This window comes from Otolemur garnettii, unplaced genomic scaffold (genome assembly GCF_000181295.1).
Source record: "Otolemur garnettii isolate 467f Iridium unplaced genomic scaffold, OtoGar3 scaffold00023, whole genome shotgun sequence".
In the NCBI taxonomy this organism is placed as follows: Eukaryota; Metazoa; Chordata; class Mammalia; order Primates; family Galagidae; genus Otolemur; species Otolemur garnettii.
Window position 1 is genome coordinate 1,224,546 of NW_003852418.1, and position 10,106 is coordinate 1,234,651.

The 10,106-nt window shown below is 50.9% G+C and overlaps 1 protein-coding gene across 1 annotated transcript in view; it reads left to right on the top strand.

Moving 5' to 3' along the window:
• BPI (bactericidal/permeability-increasing protein) overlaps nt 1–10,106 on the top strand; it is a 28,639-nt gene that overhangs the window by 3,001 nt on the left and 15,532 nt on the right. The window contains exons 3-6 of the mRNA XM_012803795.2: nt 837–965; nt 2,713–2,874; nt 4,055–4,118; nt 8,692–8,755. Coding sequence (XP_012659249.1) covers nt 837–965; nt 2,713–2,874; nt 4,055–4,118; nt 8,692–8,755 — 419 coding nt within the window. The remainder of the gene's footprint in view (nt 1–836; nt 966–2,712; nt 2,875–4,054; nt 4,119–8,691; nt 8,756–10,106) is intronic.

The following is a 10,106-nucleotide window of genomic DNA, read 5'->3' on the forward strand; positions in this document are numbered from 1 at the left end:
TGTTCACCTTCCCAAGGGTATCTAAGCCCCCAAGCTAAGGATGGTGAAAGTCACAAAAACTGTCTTTCCTGCGCCCACCATGACCTCGCAGGGGATATGCCGTGAACCCCAAAATTCTGCACCAGGCCCATGTATCATTTAGAATTGGGGGGGGCGGGGCTCAAGGACAGAAAATCTAATCCAAAATGTCCTAAGCCAGAATTCACTGGCCCACATGCCTGAAAAGTCTCTGGAGTAGTCTGGATTCTCGTGTAGCTTGTCTTTAGGTTCAGCCTAAGTCACAAGCTCCACCCTCTGAAGACAGAGGGGACATCAACTTTCTTTGGAGTAGCATGCAACAGTTGTGGGGAGAGGCTCCCCCAAATAAAATAGCAGTTCTGTTAAGGAGGTGTGGGTGCTGGAAAGAAAACCCATAAATATCCTTACAGAATCCATTCGTTCAACAGATTATCTTGAGCACCTTCTGTGTGTCTGACACAGCAGGCTCTGAAGCCACAATAGTGAAAAAAGACAGACACATCCCACTCGTGTGCAGAGTTTATAGCCAAGGAGATAACCTTGCTGTCACACATCCTGGGACATAGTGGATTATTGGGCCCATTTTACAGATGAGGACATTAGGGTTCAGCGTATCGAGAAACAGGATTTAAATGCAGATTTGTTTGACTTCCAGGCCCAAGTGCCCACATATTTGCCAAACACTATAGTCATAGCTTCGGGCTCCCCTTCCGTGGATGGGTGAAGGACAGGGTAGGGTGGGAGGATGAGTCTGCTTTCACCATTAACAGAGCCTGTGTGGACACCCAGGAGGCTGACTGAGCGTTCCTCCTTTGCAGTATGGATATCTATGACTTCCGGCTTCCCAGTTCCAAGATAATCCTGGTGCCCACGGTGGGCCTCAAACTCTCCATCAACAATTCCAGTGTCAGGATGAGTGGAAAGTGGAAGGCACAGAAGAGTATTGTGTACGTTTCCATGTTTGGGGTATATTGTGTGTAATCTTGCTGAAATTTGGGAGAGATTAGAGCCAGGATCTCAGAAAGTCCTGGTTTTTCCCTTATCCATCACTACATGTTATCATAGGGTTCCTACAAAATTTTGTCACATAAGAAGATTCAACATAACGCTGGTTGCTAGCTGACCATTTGTCCACCACTCATGGGACACGGGCAAGGCTATGGTGGTGCATGTTCTTAGGATGGAAAGGTAATGGGCCTTGCATGTATTCTCTTTTATCAGTTAGCTATTGCTGAGTAACAAGCCATCCCAAACTCCTGTGGCTTAACACAACAATCATAAAGGCCAGGTTCCTTTCATGCTTATAATCCTAGTACTATGGGAGGCCGAGGTGGGTGGATTGCCTGAGCTCAGGAGCTCAGAGACCAGCCTGAGGAAGACCAAGATCTGTTCTCTACACTACACCGCCACTAGACTGAGTGTCCCAGCTACTTGAGGGGCTGGGGCAAGAGGATTGCTCAAGCCCAAGAGTTTGAAGTTGCCGTGAGCTTTGACACCATAGCACTCTACTCAGGGCAACAGAGTGAGACTGTCTCCAAAAAAACAACCAAAAAACAATAATCATATGTACGATCACCAATGGTCACCTAGGTATCTGCTTGTCAGCCCGGTTTCAGTTGATTCAGGTTGGGCTCAGCTGGGGGCGTGGATCCTCATGTGTCTCCTCCTCCTCTGTGGACCAGGAGGCTTCCCAGAGTATGTTCTTGGTGATACCAAAGTGCAAAAAGGGAAGACAGGAGCATGCAGGTTCTCTGAAGGCCTAGGCTCGGAACTCATATGCCTTTGACCAAATCATATCATGTGGCCAAGGCCAAAATCAAGAGCAAGGGAACACCCACCCCCATGATAGGCAGGGGCAAACATATGGGTGCCCGGAGAGGTGAAAATTGGGGCAACTCATCCAAACTACAGCCCTGCTCAAATACTGCCTCTCACTTAGTGACTTTGCAGAATAGTAATAGTGGCTCAGACTGACCAGTCCCATCAGGAAAGTCTCCTTTATGGGGAATCTAGGGAGAAAAGGGAGGAGAAGCCCCCTGGGGTGAGCCTGCCCTCCCTCTCAAGGGCTGCTGGCTTTGTTTGCTCCCCACAATACGAATCGCCTCATTCTCTACCTGGGCTCTTTGATTGATCACACAATAAAAAATTTCACATATTGATCACGCTATAAAAAATAATGAGACTTATAGAAGAGTTGACAAATTACATCCATGTCCACTGCCTTTTCCAAAATGCATTTCATCCCTGAGGGAGAAGTCATTAACCTTATTTATTAATTAACGGGGGCATTAATTCATTAAAGTCCTTGGCTTCAAACACCCAGTCTTTTAGTCACAAAGCTGAGACGTGCAACAACAAAACTGCTGATTCAGCATCTCGGTGAGGAAAGAGAAGCTCAGAGATGGTAAGAAACATGCCCCAAGCCACACAGCAAGGGCAGTGCCCGAGTCAGGGGTTAAGAGCAGGGTTCTACCAGGTAGACGTGGGTTCAGACTTCAGGTTGGAATCCTGCCTCTACCAGTCAGCCGCTGTGTGACCTTGGACAAGCTGCCTCCTCTCTCTGCACACCACCTGCTCACCCTGTCGTGGGGATAGCAGTGACACCTACCTTCCTGCGTTGGTGTGAAGTTGGAATGGCAGCAGGGAGGAAAGGGATTGCTTTGCTCTACGCCACTGCCCTTTGTCTTCCTTTAGGCAAACCAGTGGCAATTTTGACCTGAACATAGACGGCGTCTCCATTTTTGCTGATCTGAAGCTGGGCAGTGACCCTGTCTTAGGCAAACCCACCATCACCTGTTCCGGCTGCGACAACACCATCAACAGTGTCAGAGTGCACATTTCAGGCAGCAAGCTGGGGTATGACCTCCTGGGGCTGTGGTCGGGAGGAGGGACAAAAGGAAGCACTCTCCTCATCGTGCTTGTGTCCAGAAAACATCCAGAGTGTCACCTCCATGCCAGGCCTCCTTCGAGGCCTCGGGAGTGGGACCCGCAGGTGAAGCAGACACTGTCCCTGTCTCAAGGCCTGATTTGTTCATTCGATGTGTATTTGGCAGATTTTACTGGGCATCTCTATGCCCCAGGCTTGTGCTATGTACTTGATGCCCTAAATTATATCCAGCCCACAAATCCGTAGGTGTCATTCATCCATCCATTTAGGAAAAATCTACTGAAAGGCAGTTATGCAACACTCAGTGACCAGTAAAAACTTTGTGATAGCTGACATTGGTCAGAGGCTTACCACGTGCCAAGTGCTGTTCTGAACACAGGCAGATCTCCTTCGAATCACATGATGAGTCTCTGAGAGTGGTCTCGTGTTACTCCATTTTCAGGGGAAAAAAACCAAGGCACAGAGAGGACAGAAAATGCCCTCAGTTTTCATAGCTAGTGAGATGTAAGCCCATCTGGCCCCAGACTCAGCCACATAGCTCTGTTCCCTTAAAGGTTCTGGTCCATTGAGTAAGACAACCATGAACCAAATCGTTGCATTACTAAAAGGCTCACACAGAATCACAAAAGGAGATGAGAACAGAGCAAAGGAGGAACAAAGTGTTAGGGACACATAGAACAGGAAGAGCCGACCCTGTCTAGGGCCAAGTCAATCATTCCTTGATGAAATGACATTTGAATTAGGATGAAAAGAATAAACGGGAGTTAATTAGGTAGATGTTGGGGAGAGGGTGTTTTAAGTAACAGGAGCAGCTTGTGCAAAGGCACTGTGGTGTGAGGAAGCACAGAAACAGGATGAGGCAGGCTGGTGTGGCTGGTGTGCAGAGAAGGAGGAGTTGGGGAGGGATGAGGCTGAGACCCAGGCAGGGGCCCAGCCAGCCCTGCAGCTATCAAGGAAATAGCCTTATAAACAGGTCACTAAAATAGGGGCAGATTTATTTAATGGGTTGTGTGCTGTTGGAGCCCTGGGGCAAGGGTACCAAGGTCTATTTGGAGGAAGGAGGAAGGCTTCCCAGATGAGGCCACCTCCTGAGTCCAGCCCAGGGACATCTGGAGAGCCTCATATATGTCCCTACATGTCAATTTCCAGGTGGCTGATCCAACTCTTCCACAAAAGAATTGAATCTTCAATCCGAGACATCGTTAACAAGGAGGTAGGAAGAGGTAGTGGGGGTGGGGGCTCATGCGTGGTCAGAGCAGGAGGCCCTCAGTAACCACACACTGCCCGCCTCAGTGGACACTTCTGCTCTCCCACAGACCTCTCAGCAACAGGCCTTACAGCACTTAGATTTCCTTTGTTTGTTTGTTTGTTTGTTTCAGTTTTTGGCCGGGGCTGGGTTTGAACCCACCACCACCAGCATATGGGGCCGGCACACTACTCCTTGAGCCACAGGGGCCACCCTGTTTGTTTGTTTTTGAGATGAATCTTACTCTGTTGCCCCAGGCTAGAGTGCTGTGCTGTCAGCCTAGCTCATAGCAACCTCAAACTCCTAGATTCAAGCAATCCTCCTACCTCGGCCTCCTGAGTAACTGGGATTACAGGTGCCCACTACCCTGCCTGGCTAATTTTTTCATATTTTTGGTAGAGACCAGGTCTCGCTTTTGCTCAGGTTGGTCCTGAGCTCAAGCAATCCACCTGTCTTGGCCTCCCAGAGTCCTAGGATTATGGACTTGAGCCACCTCGCCCAGCCAGGCCCATACAGGTCTTTGAAACTCAAAGGAGTCCTGCACTCAACCCAGTTCATTTCTGTTTTACCAAAGAGCCCGCCAAGGGACCAAGAACAGTTCACCCCTCACGCCCCTACCAAACTTTCACCCATGCCTACTCAGAACCCCTCTGCCCTTCTCTCCCCACCTCCCTCTCCTGCCACAGCTCTGGTAGCCTCAGAGCCTTGCTGGCTCCTTTCTCCTCCCCCACCCACCCCAGATTCCTCCTGGTTCTCCCCTCCCAGAACAAATGCCATTGATGAGGCCGCAAGCCTGGACTTGGGCCAGACCTCACTCACTGTAGCCTGTTCCTTGACACTGGAACTAGTATAAAAGACCGGCCCAAGGCAGTGCCCCCCAACCCTGCCCACACCCTGAAATCCCCGAGCCACCTTCCTCAGCTAAGAAAAGAGGCCATTCATTTGGCTAATTCCCATTCATAAACCAGCAGTTTCCAAGAATCACCTGGGCCTAGCTCAAAGGGCAAACGAGCTTGGCATTCTCCAGAAGGCAATGGGAAGCTGCTGAAGGTTTTGGGTCAGGGGTTGACCTGGTCAGATCTGTGCTTCAGGACAACTGCCCTGTTCCTATGGGCAGGATGGGAGGGGCCCCGAGTCAGGGCAGGGAGGCCCCCTGAGGTGGCATGCGCCATCATCCAGGAAGGAGACTTGGGTTTCCTGGTCGAAGACTCTGAAAGTGCTTGTAGGGAGACATCAAGTGAAACCATCTAGCTGAAGATAGGGTGCCAAAAGTGAAAAAAGAGAAAAATCAATGCGTAGTTGTGAAGATGCACAACACACTGGCTTAGCAAATGGGTTTAGGGTCAGAACCCCTAGATTTCGGTGTTGGCCTCCAGGCCTAACTAGCTGTGGAACCTTGAGCAAATTATTGTATCTTTTTTGTTTTAATTGAGAAAGAGTCCCATTTTGTCACCCTTGCTAGTGCCATGGTGTCATAGCTCACAGCAACCTCAAACTCTTGGGCTTAAGTGATTCTCTCACCTCAGCCTCCCTAGTAGCTGGGACTACAGGCACCTGCCACCACACCCAGCTATTTTTTGTTTGTTTGTTTAGCAGGCCAGGGCTGGGTTTGAACCCACCAGCCCTGGAGCAGGTGGCTGGCACCCTAACCACTGAGCTATGGGCACCCAGCCTATTCCACCTTTTTGAACCTCAGTGTCACCATCTATAAAATGGGGCACAAAAAACTTCTTCACCAAGGTGTGGAAAGATTCGTGAAATAATGCAGGCAATGTGCTCAACTGTCTGTATAACCAAGTAACAGTATGAGAGGGGGGTTAAGCTCTATGGAACAGCTGGAACAATTAAAGCGATTATTTCTTAGTACCACCTGAAAACGGCCCCTCTCTAGCCCCCAGGAGAATACTGGTCTAAATGGATGGATGATGTGTCTGGATGCTAGGAGGGGCTGGGAACAGTGAAGCATCAAACTGGGAAGGAAAAGAGGGCAGGGTGGGTGCCTGCGGGAAGGGAGCGCCTGAGTCTGCGCACAGTGTGCCGGGAGGGAAGAGCTCGCCAGGCTCCCAGCCAGGCTGCCATTTGCTGTGGTCTGGAGCCATCTGTTGGCCCTCGAGGGTGAGCAAGGCTGGTGACAATGCCTGGGGCAGCCCAGGGGTCTAGCTGGCAGCTGTGCGGCCCTCTAGCCCCTGGGCCATTTGGAGAAGAGGCCCAGGTTCCTCGGAGCCTGACGGTCTAGGTCTCAGAACTTCCAGAGCTTTGTGTGACAGAAACACCTCCAGGGAAGCCAGACTCTGTCCTTCCCTTCCTCATTCTCTCCTTCTCTCCCTTTCTCCCTTCCTGCCCTTCCTGAGCCATTTCAGGTGCACACACAGCCCCCACGCAGATGCTGCGGCAGCCCACCCATCCCCTCCTCCCTTCTGCCACCCCCAAATAACTTGATTGACAGTAGGGAAGGAGGGGAGGGAAGCACAGTGGGGTGAACTGCAAGGAAGAGTGAGGACCTGAGGAGTTTGGTTTAGGAAGTGTAGCCTTGGGGACCTGTGGGACATCTGGGGACCGTTGTTCAGGAGGCAGCAGGGCCCCGGGCTGGAGTTCAGAGGAAAGGGCTGCTGGGCTGCAAAGCAAGGACTAGTGTTGGCCACGTGTGGGAGCAGTGGCGGTGACTTGGCTGAGGCTCCCCAGGCAGAGGCTGACATAGGGGTACAAGGGGTTTATCAGGAGGCCCCAGGCAGTGGGAGGACTGGGGAGGGGACAGGAAAAGGAGCTGTACTGAGTGGGCACCTGGGGCTCAGTTGGAAAAGTCACAGGGAATGCACCTCAGAACCGTCCCAGAGGGGTGAGGAAGGTGGGGTGTTTATCCCCCCAGGCTTTTCCTGGAGCTCTGACTCCTTGGAACCTCTGAACACTGGCTGGAGAGCAGGGAAAGTCTTCAGGCAGGGAAGGGAGCTGGGGTGTGCAGAGAACGGTTCATCCCAGGTGCAGGTGACCTCCGGGCTAGACATCAGGGACTGGGGTTGGCCCTGGCAGCATCTGCGTGGGGGACACGCGTGTGCCTGAAGTGACTCAGGGAGGGTGCACGAATGGAAGGGACAGGGAGCAAAAAGCGGGGAGGGGCTCCCACACTGGCAAGGGTGGGGGGAGAAGATCTCACAAAGAGTTCTGGGGAAGAGATGGGGGGAAGACAGGAGAGGGGGCGTTTCCAGGAGAACGGCCTCCCACACCAGGGGCTACCTGGCAGAGAAGGGCAGACACCAAGGTTAATGGGGGGAAGGCCACGCGAGGGCAACTTGGAGAGTGAAGGGCTTATCCCAACACCACCCAGCCCCAAATTAGGCAGGGAAGGTTGTAATTTCAATATTGTATTCCAGCCATCCATTGCTTTGAAACAAGCAGCTCAAACTTTGGAGTCATAAAATGACCACTGTCCTTAATGCTCAGGGGATCTGGGGATTGAGACATCAAACAGGCTTAAGAGGGATGGCAGAGCTTCCCTCTGCTCCACTAGGGGCCTCATCTCAAAAGCTCAGGGTTAGCGTCTTCTGGAAGGTTCTTCTCTCATCTCTCTGGTGCCCGGGCTAGGAAGTCTTGGAGCCTCGGCCCAGCTGGGACTATTTCCCTGAACTGCTACTGTGGCCCTGATGGGGCTGGAGCTTCTCACAGAATTTGACTGTGTTCCCAGGGGGAGAGACCAGAGAAGGAGCATTTTTAGAGACCAGAGCCTTTTGTGTCTTTGCCTCTGAAGTGACCATGTTATTTCTGCTGTGCTCTGTGGCGGAGAAGCAAGTCACCGAGCCCTATTCTAGGGGAGAGTTCACAGACTCCACCTCTTGACGGGGTGTGGCAAGGCCACGTTACAGAAGAGCAAGTGAAATGGGAAATATTAGCTGCCGCGTTCCATTTTACAGATGAGGAAATTGAGGTCTAGTTAAATGGTGTAACTTCCTCAGTGGCAAAGGCAGCTTGGGACCCAACCTAGGTCTTCTCAGACCAGTGCTTATTCCACTGTGAGTCTTGGGGTTGGGAGAAGGGTCAGGAGGAAGTGGACAGGGAATGGCTTCCCTGGCCGTATACAGCAAAAGTGGGGTGGGGTGCCACCCAGACTTAAGCAGAAAGCCTAACTCTGCTCCCAGAAGCACAGATTAACAAAGACTAACCATTGACTACCTCATGTTTGTCCATTTACCACTTCATTCCACAAAGGGCCTCAGATGGCAAAAACAGACAAAACGGAAGAAAGACCAACTAACAACAACCCCACATTATAAAATAGAAAACACAAATATCCATCAGGAAGAGTTCCACACTAGGGTAAGAAATCGAATGCAGACATGTAGGTCACGTAGTCATGTACAATCATGATTTCTAAGCTGCATGTTGGACTCTGAGCTTCCTGATGGCCAAAGAGAAAAGGGAAACCTGACTGGCTACATAATTTTCAAGAAAACATTCAAGGAAAGCAAAGCATGTCTGGATCACTATTCCAAATGGACATCGTCTACTTTGGGAAGCCCTCACTGACCACTTTTTTGGTTTTCCCCAGATCTGCAAAGTAATGAACAATTCTGTGTCATCTATCCTGCAACCTTATTTCCAGAAACTGCCAGGTGAGGGCTGATGGGAATCAAGGATAGAAAGGGATTAGAAGGGGAAGGTGGGTATAGGGGCAAAGTGGGTGTGATGGAGCCAGCAAGTTCCCCAGACAGGCCTGTGCCTGAGTGGGAATGGGCAGAGCAGGTTATTTTCAAGTGGCAGGTGGCATTGGGCTAGGTCCTGTGGCTGGGCTAGGTTCTGTGGCAGGTCCAGAAGTGAGAGGGAAAACAGCCCACACTCCCTAATCTCGCAGCTTTGTAGGGGCCAAAAAGCCAAATGCCCCCAGCAATTTGGGGCAAGAGACTCATCACTGGCCTGAGATCTGATGCTGCTCACTCCTCCCGGGACCTTAATTTCCCCTTGGAGAACAATGGAGACAATAATCTCTTCCCCCAAGCACTCGGCAAACGGCAAAGAGCCGCAGCAGGCAGGGGAGGTCTCCCTCTGAGCAGGTGCTCACCCTCTGCCAGGCACCCAGGAAATGGTCCCCTCTCAGCCTCTCCATATCCCGCTGAGATAGACGTTCTTCTCCCAGTTTCACAAGGGAGAAAACTGAGCCTCAGAGGAGAGCTGAGACTTGCCCAAGGTCACAAAGCCATCAAGGGGCATAAGCAGGATCCAAATCTGGAGTTTATGTTTTCTGAATTCCAAGCCTGTACTCCAAACTGTGACCAGGGCTGCCTCCCCACAAAGCCTGGCATGGCTGGCACAAAATTCCTCTGTCCGTTTAAGAGGAATTTTCTTCCTCCAGTGCAAGGGCCCATCCTGGGCATGTTCACTGCCCAAGATTTGGCTTCATGAAGCAAGGAAAGGTTTTTTTTGTTGTTTTTTTTTCCCCTGAGTTCCAGCTTCATGCTCCCCTCCTCTGCGATCTTAGAGCACGTGGATTTCTGAGCCTTAGTTTCTTCCCCTCTAGAAGGAAGAGCTAAAGGAGGGGCCAACATTTATGTAATTCTCATTGACTACTGGTAGGAAACAAAGTAACAGTTCAGACTGAGCCAGCCAGGCTAGGCCTGGGATATTATCACTGCCTGTAACAATCCTTCCCCTGGGATTTGAGCTGGCGGGCAGGGCACTGGGCACACACCTTCTCGTGTATACTCCCAGCATCTGTGGAAGTCGCTAGTACCACGCCCTCTACAAATGGCAAAAAGTGGTTTGAAGAAGTACAAAGAGTTTTCCAAGGTCATGCCAAGAGCCGGGTCTGTGCCCTTGACCCTGTGCTTTAGCCACTCTTCTCAGGGCTATTAGAAGAAAAGAGCAAGGTAATATCTGTGATGTGGGAGGTGGGTTCATTTTCCTATAAGGAGAACCAGGGAGGGCTTCCTGGAGGAAGCACTGCAGTTTTTTTGTTTTTTTTTTTTT